Source organism: Quercus lobata, chromosome 9, assembly GCF_001633185.2.
Source record: "Quercus lobata isolate SW786 chromosome 9, ValleyOak3.0 Primary Assembly, whole genome shotgun sequence".
In the NCBI taxonomy this organism is placed as follows: Eukaryota; Viridiplantae; Streptophyta; class Magnoliopsida; order Fagales; family Fagaceae; genus Quercus; species Quercus lobata.
In genome coordinates, this window is record NC_044912.1 from 40,234,459 (window position 1) to 40,244,461 (window position 10,003).

Genomic DNA, 10,003 nt, shown 5'->3' on the forward strand with positions numbered 1-10,003 from the left:
AATGTGAGTTAAAGAGATTTAAAATCTGTGTTGTGTATCTAAGAGTTTAGGCCCTTTTGGATATACACCACTGTAAGTTTCTTTAAAAAAGCCTTCTCCCATCTCCCCGTGTGTGTGTGTATTAAAAATAATTAGTATTCTCAAAAAAAATATATATAGAAGAGAGGTCAACGCAGAAAATTCTCTCATAATTTGAGGGAAGCCATCCTTATTGGGAAAGCTTTATCAACTGTTACAGATTTGATCAGAATCTCACATCAATTCCCATTTTACTGATTATGTCTATATGTATTCCCGCAACAGGACAATCAGATGGTATCAGTTTCACCACAAAAAGAATAATGCTGAAACAGAAAGTTATATAGAGAACCAGGGGGATCCCTCACTTGTATGCTTTAACTGCTTTCTCAGCAGCATCATCAAGGTCATCTGCTGTAATCAATGCCAACCCACTTTCCTGCAGACCAATTAGTAATGAATGTAAATAACCAAATACATTTCTTCCCAATTTTATCAAAGGTGATTCTCAAGACATGAATTTCTGTCCAAGTTTGATTTCATATCAGGCTTCACGTTTACCTTTAGTGTTCTCTTTCCCTGGTCAACGTTTGTGCCTTCAAGACGAACCACCACTGGTACTTTCAGCGTAACCTTCAAAAAAAGACCCAACAGATGTTAACTCTTCAGCAAATGGCTTGGAGGCAATAAAGTCATCAAATTAAACTAAAGGTGAAAGAAAAGTAACAATTTAAAATATTATGATAGTTCAATTATCACAAAGAGTATTTGCCATCATTCCTTTTTCCATTTAATTTTTCATTAAAGGTGTCAAACACGTTCATCTCTTTGAAATTAATTCCCATGAAATACTTTTAGTAAATGTTTTACAAAATTTATTCAGAATTAATTTTCTAGCCTCTTTTGTTCGCACTTTGTTTGATTGGTCTTGAGCTTGGTGACTCACATCTAGTGATTCAATTCCAATGTTCATGGACTCTTTTGTCTTGTACATAATTTCTAGTCATTTTGTTATTCTTTTGGCTAATTAATACCTTTTTGGCATGAAATAGTTTTTTATTTTTTTCAATAAATTATTCTTACCTATCAAAATAACATGATATATCATCCAGATATAAGAGGAAGAAAATGTAAGCATTAAAAACACAAAATGAAACAGCCTTATGGCCCAGAGGACATAGTACTAATGAGAAGGTTAACCATGTCCAATAAAGTAGAAACCATTGAGAATAAACCTGAGAAAATCAGACACAAACTAACCTGTTTTGCAGCATTGACAATTCCACTTGCTATTATATCACATTTCATTATTCCTCCAAAAATGTTCACTAAAATTGCTTTCACTTTATCGTCAGAAGTCAATATTTTAAATGCCTCAACCACCTGCACCACAGAAATTAAGAATTTTAAAAATATAAATATAAATATAAAGGAAAGAGAGATACTAAAAAGCTGTTTTCCCGCAGAAAATAACAAGTCATATTCATGGTAATTTAGATATGTCCAATGGCAGACTCAGAAAATGTCCATTAAACAATACAAACAATAAAATACATTGATAGATTATCAGTTTCTTCCTTTTTTTTCCATAAAAAAAATGCCAATAAACAAAACATCATAATACAACACAAACAGCATATTGAGCACTATTTATCATGCTATTAAAGAGCAAAGTATGTAGTGCTTCTGATTACGTAAATAAAAGACTTGAGTAGCACAATGTGCACAAAGGGTTGATGACATATAAGCTGAAGGAAATTTATAAGAAAAAAACCTAGATGTTAATGCAGTACCTGGCCTTCAGAAGCATTCCCACCTACGTCTAGAAAATTGGCAGGAGTTCCCCCATGCAATTTTATAATGTCCATGGTGGCCATTGCCAATCCTGCACCATTCACCATGCAACCAATCTCTCCATCTAAGCCAATGTAATTTAAATCTGCTTTAGCAGCAGCTACCTGTAGAATATAAAAGCACAACAAAAGATCCATTAATGAAATAATTACATCATGAGCTTAGTCCAACTTAATGCGCCTGGAAGCCTGTGTCTTTGCTCTGAGAGAGATGTCTATTTTTACATGCATAAGATACAAAATCCAGCTTCCTCAGGTTAAAATTTCACAATTGCAGAGAAAACTATCTTCCCTTAAAAACAAATGAACAATTATTTCAAATATATAAATATTATAAAAACACACACACACACACCTCCCGAGGATCCTCCTGTGATGGATCACGGAGAGCAAATATCTCTTTCTGACGAAAGGCAGCATTGTCATCAAAGTTCAACTTAGCATCAGCAGCTACCAACTGCTTATCAGCAGTCTCTGCAATGGGATTGATCTATCCAAAAACAACCATCAATTTTCAACTAAAATATCCAACAGAAAAAATAAATAATAAAAACATGCCATCATGGTAATATTGATAGCAATTCCAAAATGTAAAAGGTTATGCTCACTTCCAATAGTGTGCAGTCACACTTGCAAAATAGTTCGTATAATTTTTTCACTTGTTCAATTGAATCTTTTCTATCAGCCACCGTGGGAGCCAAGCCATCAACAACCTTTGCAGCATCTTCATCAGTAATTCCAGTAAAAACATCAATGGGAACCTATCAAAACAAACATTGCATCAGCTGCATTTCAATACAGATGGAGAGTCTGTCAATAATAATCATAAGCCATCAAAAATAAAACAGAAGGATGACCACCTTTACAATCATATCAGGGAATTTTTCTGCAAGGTCTTCAATGCTGGTTCCCCCCTTTCTACAGGCAATTATAAGCTGGGAAAAAAAACAAAAAAAAAAATATATGTAAAAGCCTATTGCATTTAGGACTATCATGCCTAATGAGAAATAAGGGCAGAAGGTCCTACATAATGATGGACAGAAATAAAACTAATCATTCACATGATCGCATCAAATAAAAAGTTAGACACTAAGTTTGAGATCATACCGGACCAGCAGTGTTACGATCCAGAGTAATAGCAAAGTACATCTCATTGACGAGTGACAACTTTTCACACAAGTATACCTGTATAGGAAAAAAGAAATAAACTGATTCTCAAACAAATAAGCACTAGATGGTCCTGTATGTTTATAATACAGCATATTGACATTTGCAATGCTGAGAACCAAAACAAGGAAAAAGATATACGAAAACAAACGAATAAAGAAAAAAAAAAGATCTAAACCCAAGACATACTCTTTAAGTTTGATCCTTCTTTTTACTTATTGAAAAAAAGCTGGATCCTACTTTTTATTCTCAACACAGAAGGGAGAAGCAACAACAAATTATTCATAATTTCATATTAATCCAGATATCGTAATTAATTATAATTTTTCTTGTGAACAATTAACAAATAGGAATATAAGACAAACACCCATCACTTTTACAGCCAGCTATGTGCCTATGTTTCATATCAATACTGAGTAAATAATAATTACAAAAATGCTTATTGGAGTCAAATACAATTCAATGGGCTTTGAGAAACACTAGATTATTTAAATATTCAATAAGGTTATCTTTAATATGTAAGGCAGATTAAACATTAAAAAAACAAAACAAAAGTCTTTTTTTAATGTAGTACAAGAAAAGGCCGCAAGGCCAAATTTTGGTAGGAATTCCACAGGTTAGACCGTTTATACAACTCCTTTAGACATGTTTAATATCACCCTCATACAAGTTTAAGATGCTTACACACTGAAGCCAGCATTTAATATAAAAGTTTAAGACAAACATCATTGTTTAAGCGTCATGGTTCCTCCACAAAGTGGAGTTCCAACTTTTGTCAGTTCAAAGAAAACTATGGCAGCTCCTACATATAAAGTTTCACCCTTATACAAGTTTGAGATGCTTAGACACTGAAACCAGAATTTAATACAAAAGTTCAAGATAAAAATCATTGTTCAGGCATCATGGTTCCTCCATACAGTGGAGTTCAACCTACGGAAGTTCTTAGAAAACTATGGCAGTTCCTATGTTCTAATCCACAACAGAAAATCAATACTCAATAACACTTCTGGACAAGCATTAAGACATTTTATGTTGACATAGCATGGGAGAAAAACATTGAAGCTGACATTCATGGATCACTTTTCTAATTGATTAAGGTTGCGTTTGACATTGGCTGAAAAAGGCAGCTTTTTTTACTATTTAGCTTCTTCTTTTTTGATAAGTTACTATTTAGCTTATTTTTACTATTATTAAGCTTATTTACTATTCATGGATCCCAATTGTACTATCTCAGCTAACTTTTAGTTTCATCTACAATACTTTCAGCAAAAAGTTTTCAGTTTAAGCTAAATTAGTTGTTCCCAAACAAACTCAACTTTCAACGGTTTCATGAGTAAACACTTTCTTTGTCAAACAAAATGTTATTTAAATCCAGTCTCTTTTCATAAGCAAACTAACTTAATCCAATAAATGAGAAAAATCAAATATATAGGGGTTGTATTGAAGCTTTTCTTGCAATTACAATACAATAACGTCTAAAAAATTTAAAAGAAAAAATAAAATCAAGGAGTAGACACTGTCTAAAGCAGTCATCCAATCATACAATAATCTGAAAAATGTCGAGGATGTTCTATGCCTTCGAAAATTTTTGATGATTCAAATACAATAGAAACATAAACACATTGGCAACAGAAGAACAGAACAACAAGCATTCACACAAAAGAAAATGGCAACACCATTGAGTCCAAGGAGATCAATCTTGCAACTGCATACTGATTTGTTTATTCAATGAGCTTGACCATGTGTCAACTTATAAGTTCCAGATGACTAATAAAAAAATGCCTAACCTTGCTGACAACTTTGCCTTGTGGACCAGTTTGTTTGGTAACAAGAATCTGCCCAAGCATTTTCCCTGCATGGAATAAAATTACAGAATAAAGGGAATTCCAAGAAAAAGGCATAAGATTTATTACGACATAAATTTCTTAAACATATAGAACAAACATTTGCTCTTTTATAGATCAATACCACTTGCTCCAGTAGTACCCAGTTAATCCTATAAGAGCTAACTGCTAACAACACCACAACTCCCATGCAACAAAACAATGTAAGCATAAGTGATCCACTGTCTCCCCGTTACGTCGACATAAACAACACCATCCTACCAACATATAACCTCTCTTAATGAGATTGTCAGAGACTCACAGGTAGGTATCTTTCCTCATGCTGTTGGCCATACAAAGAAGGAGACCCTCCTAGGGCCTTAACACTCCAAATACTCTTCCAACGAAAAAGCACTGCACAATTACTTTATTATGCATTGTAGTAAGGACAAACATTAAAGACGCCACTCCCTTTCAACTTGCAGCTCAATCTATCACAATCCTCTCTCTAAAACAAGTAATACGTAGGACCATATACTAGGAGGGTTCCAACACAACCAGGGGATGATTGTACCCACATGACAGGATGTAATCACACATCCTTTAGACAGAGAAGGATACCTGCACAATAATAATAAAAAACTCCCTCCCCTTTCTACATGACAAATAAAATGGGCGAACAATTTGGCTTTATCATATCTAACAGCCTCAACGAGAGTTCATTCAATGTGAAAGTTTATCCTTAAATAGCTTATGATATTTACATGTAGTGGGAATAAAGCATATGCAATGGGGCTGATTTTCCTACTAGGGATTTGATTATTTGATCTCAAGGGCATAGTATTTGTCCAGAGAAAAAAAAAAAGGTCAAGAACGTAACAACAACCAAGTCTTAGTCCCAAAAAGGTCATAATCATAGTAAACGCATAGTATCAATATTTGAAAGATGAAACCAAACCATTCAAATCAATATAACTTCAGTGTGGATTTTTCATTAATATGATTTCATTAGGTATGGTTTGGTGAATGTATTACAGAAAAGACCTCGTCTGGTTCTAGATAAAGCCAAAGCAATGACATGCAACAGAACTAGAAGCTAACTAATAACGTACTGAATACCCACTAGAGGGACAATAAAATGAGATCCCAGACAAATGAAATAAACAAAAGCAAGAACAATAGATCACAATAAGCTAAATAATATTTAGTACCAGCTAAGTCTTCAACCTGATCAGCCTTAACAATATGAACTCCACCCTTAAGACCACTTTTAAAGGTTCCCAAGCCTCTTCCACCAGCCAAAATTTGGCTTTTGACCACCAACTGTATCAAAGAATCAAAGTTAACATCCTCCTTTCTTCACTTAAGAGTAATTGCTTAGAAGATATAAAATATGAAAAGCAAACAATATCTTAAACTTCCATAAGAACCCAATCAAACAAAAAACATATTTAGGCCACCTAATACAACTACATTGCATAAGTTGCTTTGCTCTTCTAACACATAGGAGGGAAATAAAAAGGTTATATCTTCCACTCATTTCCTCAGTTCTGTCAGACACCAAAAACATGTTATTCTCTTGTTGAAAGTATAATAGAGAAAGACCCCAATGCCCAGAATTACAAACAATTACCTCGCTTTCATTGGGAAATACACCCTGAATCGCCTTTCTGACTTCATCAAGAGAAGAAACCGCAACACCTTTCGGAACATTGACCCCATATTTGCCCATCAACTCAGCCCCCTGATTTCAACAAATGCACCCAATTATTTTATTTTATTTTTTTAAACCCAGTTAACCGCCACATTCAATCAAAATTTCCAAACCAATTTACAATTTCACAAATTCACATGCTTGAATTAGCACAAAGATCACATATTTCCCATAAAAAAACACATACTTTCCACATACACACACACATATAGAGAGAGAGAGACAAAAACCATAGCTTTTATCCGTGCTAAGAATTATACCGTGTTAGGTCGCCGAGAAAATGCAGGAAATAAAATAAAAATTACATTATTCACTCAGTTGGCCCTAATACAGTACCTAAATCAGTCTGAATAGTTCTACAAAACCATAACAACTTATAAGCCTTAAAACCCAAGTCAGTGTTTTATTTTCCCGAGCTTTTTTTTTTTCTCGCAAACCAAACAGAGAAATAGAAAAAACTCAATATTGTTCCATATTTATACACACATAATACATATCACAGAGAGAGCGAGAGAGAAGTGGACCTGGTACTCATGGATGTTGAGGCGGCGGAGCTGTTGTTGCTGCCATTTACCAGCGATGGAGAGAGAACGAGAGACGAGCTTGTTCACCAATCCTCTCACCATTTTTCCAAAGGTTTCTGAAGATCCAAGAGAGAGAGAGAGAGAGAGAGAGAGGCGGAGGAGATCGGGTCAAGAATCAATTACTCAAATGTGGGAGAGAAAGGGACCCTAGTTTGCCTTGGAATAATATTCTTCTTTTTACTTCTTTTTCCTTTTTGAGTGAATTTTCATTTTAATTTTCACCTCATTCATTATTTTGAATTTGAGTTTATTTTTATTTTGGTCATTTATGCTTCAAAATTTTTGTATCTCAAAAAATAAAAATAAAAGTTCCGAATTTTTCATTTTGAGCTTCATGTTCCTTGAAGTTTACCCAATTGTTAAAATGAAAATTTTAAAATGTAAAAAACTAAATAGAAGGAAAACTAAATCAAACGTAAAAAAATCAAAATAGAAATTTTAAAACGTAAATAGTTAAAATAAAAATAACTTAAAACTTTTAAGAGTTAAAATTATACTTTCATCTTTTTGTTATTTATTAACTTTACATCAAATGTGCTAAAATAAGTAAAATGCTATTTTAGCATCCAAAACACTAAAAACTCTGTTACATCAAATGTGTTAGAAAGTTATGTTTGTCAACACCTAGCTATAGTAAACTTGTAAATATAGAAAACATTATTTGAACAAAAGTTAGGTAGAAAGAGACTTGAGTGGTAAAAGAAATAATAAAAAATAAATAAAGAAATAACATTTAAATAAAGTGATAAAAAAATAATAAGAAACCCTTCAAACTTCTTATATATTTTTTTATTGATCGTTAATTTTGAAATCTAGCTATTGGGTTGTATGTTCTTTATATTCTTAATACACATGTCAATTTTTATTCATATCATATGTTATTTACTTTTAATTATTAAACTTGTTTTCTATGCATAATTACCACAAAAACTTGAAATTTAAACATTTAATTGATAACATAGCTATTAATTTTTGATATTTTTGAAATTTTGCAAGTATAGAGGATCTAATAAGAAAATGTAATCCAACGGTTAGATTTTTAAAAATTCATATCTAATAAAAAGATATAAGAAGAGTTTGAAGAGTTTTTCTCAAAAAACTTTTTCTACAAAAGAATAAAATATTTGATATTGAGTATATTGTAAAGTGATGTATTAAAATAGATGAAATAGTTTTTTAAATTGCTAAAAGCTTTTTTGTTTTAACACATTTTATGTGAATGCTCTTATGTGTGCATTTTTAGTAGTGTTTGACTTAGTTCAATACTCTTATGTGTTATACTTAATCGTGTCTAGTGCACTAAAACATTTGACAGTTTGCCTTTTTTTTTCCCTAAAAGCTTTTCCCTTTTTTAGTGTGCATTACTTTTCTTTATTATGCTTAAAGTGAGTAAATAGTACAATTATAGGTTAAATATCGAGGTTTTAAACTTTTATACATAATCAAACTACAGGGCTATTTTTAAATGGTTGAAACCATAAAAAAAAAAAAAAAAAGTATTAAAACCATTGAAAAATATATTTTCAATGATTGAAATGACAGTAGAGAACTGTTATCAAAAATTATGTCGAGAATATTTTTTTATAGCCTATACAATTGTTGAAAAAAGTGTTACACTTTTAAATATGTTTATTATTTTTATCCACAGGCACTCAACCATTGATAAAAGGTATCTTGAGGTTTTTTTTTTTTCTTTGAGAGAAGGTATCTTGAGGTAAGTTTCAATGGTTTGTAACCATTGAAATAAGTATTCTTCATTTAAAAAAAAAATTGGATGTGCTCTTTCACATTTATCAAAATTTAATGGGCAAATTAGAACTTACCCACTTGTGGTTTGATCGAAATTTAAGTTGTCTATCTATGATTCTATAGTTTGAAATTTGACACTTTACCCACTTGAGATTTGACCGAAATTTAAATTACCTACCTATAGAAACTCATGATGCAAGTGTTTTGAGACTATTTTTTATCTTATTTCATCTTGTATGTTTATGTTTTTGGAAAAGAGATATATAAAAAGTGGAGTAAAATTACATATTTAGCCCTATTTTTAACAGATGTAAGTTACAAAACTCTAAGCTAACCCCAAATGAGTAAAGTGTTAAATTTCAAATCATAAGTGGGCAACTTAAATTTTGATCAAACTATAAGTAGATAAGTTGTAATTTGTCCAAATTTAATATCCTCATTCAAAATACTAGCCTCATCACACGCAGCAGAGTGCGTGTGATGATGCTCCTTTTATTTGTTTTGAGTTTAATGTCATAATTTTTAAATTTGAATTTGTCTATTATTAGTGAGATTACACAGGAAAAGATTTTTAAGAAGCTAAAATTTAGGATTTTGAAAATGAGCAAACTGCTAGGTTTTAGTGTGTGCTACATATTTAAGGAAAAATGTACCAAACATGTGTGAGATATATTTAAATAGAGAGTGTGTACTAATTTTTAGGAAAAAAGTTTATTTGATAGTTGTTTGTTTTTAAATTTTATTTATTTATTTTTTTAGAATAGTAAGTATTTTTAACACACACGCGGAGAGAGGGAGAGAAGGTTTTTTAAAGAAACTTACAGTGGTGTATATTCAAAAGGGTCTAACTCTTGGATACACAATACAGGCTTTAAACCTCTTTAACTCACACTCATTTTTCAATGTGAGATTAACCCACTGTTTTTTCTTTTGAGAATATTAAGTATTTTTAACTTTAAATTTTATTGAATTACAATTTTAACCCCTTTTTTTTTAGGAATAAAGATTATCTAATTAGACTAGGGGCATATTTGACATTTTATGAAGTCATAACTAACTTTCTAAATCTTCTTAATATATAAAGGAGATAAACAA

The 10,003-nt window shown here is 31.7% G+C and overlaps 1 protein-coding gene across 1 annotated transcript; it reads right to left on the reverse strand.

Annotated features, from left to right (window-relative positions):
* Positions 1–137: 137 nt before the first annotated feature.
* On the reverse strand, positions 138–7,325 carry LOC115959712 (succinate--CoA ligase [ADP-forming] subunit beta, mitochondrial). The gene is made up of 12 exons (XM_031078229.1): positions 7,100–7,325; positions 6,495–6,605; positions 6,073–6,184; positions 4,826–4,890; positions 2,979–3,056; positions 2,732–2,806; positions 2,480–2,632; positions 2,227–2,361; positions 1,812–1,976; positions 1,279–1,401; positions 580–651; positions 138–457 (listed from the first exon to the last, which is right to left on the reverse strand). Exons 1-12 carry the CDS (start codon positions 7,199–7,201, stop codon positions 383–385), a joined length of 1,266 nt encoding a protein of 421 aa, XP_030934089.1. The 5' UTR covers positions 7,202–7,325; the 3' UTR covers positions 138–382.
* Between the last annotated feature and the right edge of the window lie 2,678 nt (positions 7,326–10,003).

Coding starts and splice junctions, on each gene's coding strand:
- LOC115959712 (XM_031078229.1), bottom strand. CDS start 7,201: ATGGTGAGAGGATTGGTGAACAAGCTCGTCTCTCGTTCTCTCTCCATC. Junction 1,977..2,226: donor CACAGGAGGATCCTCGGGAG/GTGTGTGTGTGT, acceptor TATATTCTACAG/GTAGCTGCTGCTAAAGCAGA. Junction 1,402..1,811: donor GGAATGCTTCTGAAGGCCAG/GTACTGCATTAA, acceptor TCTGTGGTGCAG/GTGGTTGAGGCATTTAAAAT.